We start from the raw sequence: 3,559 nt of genomic DNA, 5'->3' as shown, positions 1-3,559 counted from the left end.
AGCATGGCGCTTCGCACCCCCTCGCCACAAAATGGTTCCGTCCAGAGGGATACGGCGAGCGAGGAGGCTCTGAAGACCTGGGGACCCAATGAGAGCGCGCGGTGGGCTGGGCGCAGCGCGTGCGCGCTGCCGTTATGCTAATGTTGTTGATATTCTGGGCAGGGAGTTGAATTTCTTTCTCTGCCTAAGTGAGAGGCTGAACTTTCTAGGCCACCTCCTGTCCCAGCCGGGCCCTGCCCCTCGGAGGGGAGGGGGGAGAGAGGGAGGGGGCTGAGCAGAGGGGAGGGGGGCTGAGAGCAGCAGGCATCCCCTGCCCATGAGGGCCTGATGGAAAACACAAAGGACCTGGTGAGTAGCACAGCCCCGGGGGGAGGCAGGGCAGCGGCCGCCGCTGCGGTGGGCTCGCCTGGCTTACCGGGTGTGTGTGTGGGTGCAGTGCTTGTGGGGAGCAGCCTTGGGGCTGCGGGGCGGGGGTGCAGGGGAGGTGCGGGGCGGGGGGGCTCGGAGCTTATTAGGTGGGGAGGGCAGCCAGCAGCCGTGGGAACAGTGTGGGAGGGAGACGGAGCTTTCCTTGTGTCTGGGGGCGGGAGCAGAGCAGCTGTGTTGGCCGCAGCATTTGTGTGGGAGGGGAGCAGCCAGGAGCACCCTCCAACTTCTGTTGTTGCTGTTTCATTTGCATGTATTTGGTGGAGGTAGGGGGCAAAGCGGAGGGGCCCCGTGTGCATGTGGGAGGGGAGGGAGCCACCGGCGCACGAGGGTTCTGAGGGGGAGACAGGGGACAGCACTGGGGCTTTGTGCGAGAAGGAAAGAGAGCAGCAGCAGTCACAAGCTTGGGTGCTTTAGGCTGCTTTGCTCTTCTCTTTTCCGGATTCTCCGCCCCTCCCGGCCCCCTCGTGTGTGCCTGCGGGGAGGGAGGGCTGCAGCTCTGATCCCGGGGCTGCTTTGCTGCTTTCTTTTGTGGCGATTGCTCCTGCGGTAATGTTCAGGCTTTCCTCAGTTCCGGTGAGAGCTCTCGCTAGGAGTTTTATTCGTGCAACTTTAATCTGCATAGCAGCTCTGGAACAGACTATGCAACCAGAGTAGGTTGCAGTAAACGTAGAGTAGGTTGCATGCATTTGATATATAATTAGTATAATTACCAGAAGGTACTCATGCTGGGGCAGTGAATGAGCATAGTGGAGGGGAGTGCTTCGCGGTGTTATATGAGAGACTTTTAATATCTCGCTGAGATACACTGCAATATCTGTCATCCCCAGGAGAGAAACTGGTAATGTGGAGAAGGATAGCACAACCCTGCTCAGACAGGTTACCTTTTGTTGTGATCCCTTCTCCCTTTAGAAGACTGTAGTAGGTAGAAGGTTTCTGTAGGCTGACTTATTGTCTCTGCAGGCTCTGCTGACAACTGGTAACAATAGCAATGGGTTGTTTTTGTTCTGTTTTGTTTTTAACTGAACAATTCAGGCCTGCCCTGATTCCCATTTACTGGTGGGGGAGCTGGTTGGGGATACTATTTTTTGTTGTTGTTGTTGTTATAGTATTATCCCTTTTGGAATTAAGGCTTTAGCAATGAGGATTTAATGAGACACTAGATTTTTCAAGTGTTGCAGTCACTTTACCTATGTTACTAATGATGGCTTTGGATTTTTAAACTGCATTTACTTTTAAAAAATTCAGTGTGTTAGTTTATGGTTTGGTTTACCTTTGGCATTTCTCTTACCATGAGCAATATAACTATGAAGCTAGTTTCACTTTCAAGTTTGTAGCAGTTGGATTTCCAGATACTGCATGAAAATTCTTGGTTTTAAAGAGCTGCTGGTTATAGCAGAATTTTTGTTAAAAAAAAATTGACCTAACCAGTTCTGTTTGTGATAGTGGTCTTTATAAAACCTTATTCTTACAAAACGTACATGTTGGGCTATATTTAAATTGATACTGTCCCTTTAAAAGTTTGTATTCCTTTTATGGGGAAGTTGTCATTTTAAAGTTTGAGAGACAGCCTAGTGATTTGACATTTTTAGTGTCAGGGAGTCACACACAGGTCTCAAAGCTTCAAGATGAGGTAAATAACACAGTTATACTTTAGATTTTGTTGTTGTTGTTGTATTAAGTAACCAACCTAGAAGAAAATTAAATTTGTATGCTAAACTTGCCTTACAAGTAGGGGGGCAGGAGAAGGTCACTTGGTCTATAAAATAGCATTTTTGTAATTTAGTAGTGTATATAGTCAGTTGTAAATAGCTTTTTTGAGCAAGTTATAACACAGACTACTGAAAAACATAGGAAGGATAAGTTTCCTAGCTGGGGAGTTATATAACATACAAAGGAACAAATAATTTAGACTTTGGTCCTGAAAACACTTAGATATGGGGCATGGAGGCAAGATTTCCTTAGTTTTTACTTTATTAAAAAATATGGCTGAAAGGGGGAACATAGTTTAAGGTGTTTAAGGTTCATGTTCCTGGACTTACTTTTTTTTCCTTAATCCATAAAATTTGGCCTAATTTTGCAAGGTGCTGAGTACTGTCAAATGGGAGCTAAGATAATTTCTCTCTCTGTTGCTGTGCAAAAGGCCCATAAAATGGAGGCAGCAAACAAACAGGGGAAACAGACTATAAAGAGTGATGTCAAATATACACACTGAAGAGAAAAGTGTATTGCTATAACTCTTCAGCCAGTCATTCGACATGTTACTTTTGTGAAACATTAAGGTAGAAATTATATTCGTAAATATCTCAGTACCCCCTGTTCAAAACTTGTAGGTCAGTTATAGGATTCTAGGGAATCAGAAATAGAGGCGGGGGGTGTTTTTTTGTTGTTCTTGGGGTTTTTTTTAAAAGCTGATCACATGTTACCTTTAGATTGCTGCTTAATGGTTTACATTTCCTACTGTTAATAAGTTGCTGTAAGGAAAGTTGTTTTGACCAGATTTGATTTAAAAGCTGTTGTAATATAACCACTTCAATTTCTTTTTTTTGTGGTTTAGAGCAGTGACTCTCAACCTTTCCAGATTACTGTACCCCTTTCAGGAGTCTGATTTGTCTTGTATACCCCCAAGTTTCACCTCACTTAAAAACTACTTGCTTACAAAATCAGACACAAAAATTAGACAGCAAATTACTGAAAAATTGCTTATTTTCTCATTTTTACCGTATAATTATAAAATGAATCAATTGGAATACAAATAGTGTACTTGCATTTCAATGTATAGAGCAGTATAAACAAGTCCATTGTCTGTATGAAATTTTAGTTTATATTGACTTTGGTAGTGCTTTTTATGTAACCTGTTGTAAAACTGGGCAAGTGTTTAGACGAGTTGAAATACCACTGGTTTAGAGTTTGATCAAGCCAAGAGCTAGGACTGAGATAATTTCTTATAATGTCAATGGTCTCGTGACTAGAAGGAATGTGTACATCACAGTATTCTTCTAACATGAAGAGAAATGTTGCATAGAGATAGTGTCTGATAGTTGAGAATATTTGCTTAAATAGTCACTGTTCCTTGATACTGGGTAGCAATGGTGGGGTTCTGTGCCCCGACCTAGAGGTTAAGCTGATCCTT

General features: G+C 44.0%; 1 protein-coding gene across 1 annotated transcript in view; it reads left to right on the top strand.

Moving 5' to 3' along the window:
* The first annotated feature begins 156 nt into the window (after positions 1-156).
* The window catches only part of MBTD1 (mbt domain containing 1), a 56,850-nt gene continuing 53,447 nt past the window's right edge, over positions 157-3,559 (top strand). The window contains exon 1 of the mRNA XM_075072063.1: positions 157-348. Coding sequence (XP_074928164.1) covers positions 328-348 — 21 coding nt within the window. The 5' untranslated portion in view covers positions 157-327. The remainder of the gene's footprint in view (positions 349-3,559) is intronic.

This window comes from Chelonoidis abingdonii, chromosome 13, assembly GCF_003597395.2.
Source record: "Chelonoidis abingdonii isolate Lonesome George chromosome 13, CheloAbing_2.0, whole genome shotgun sequence".
NCBI lineage: Eukaryota > Metazoa > Chordata > Testudines > Testudinidae > Chelonoidis > Chelonoidis abingdonii.
Note: the sequence above shows the minus strand (reverse complement) of the source record. Positions and strands in the feature narration are given on the sequence as shown.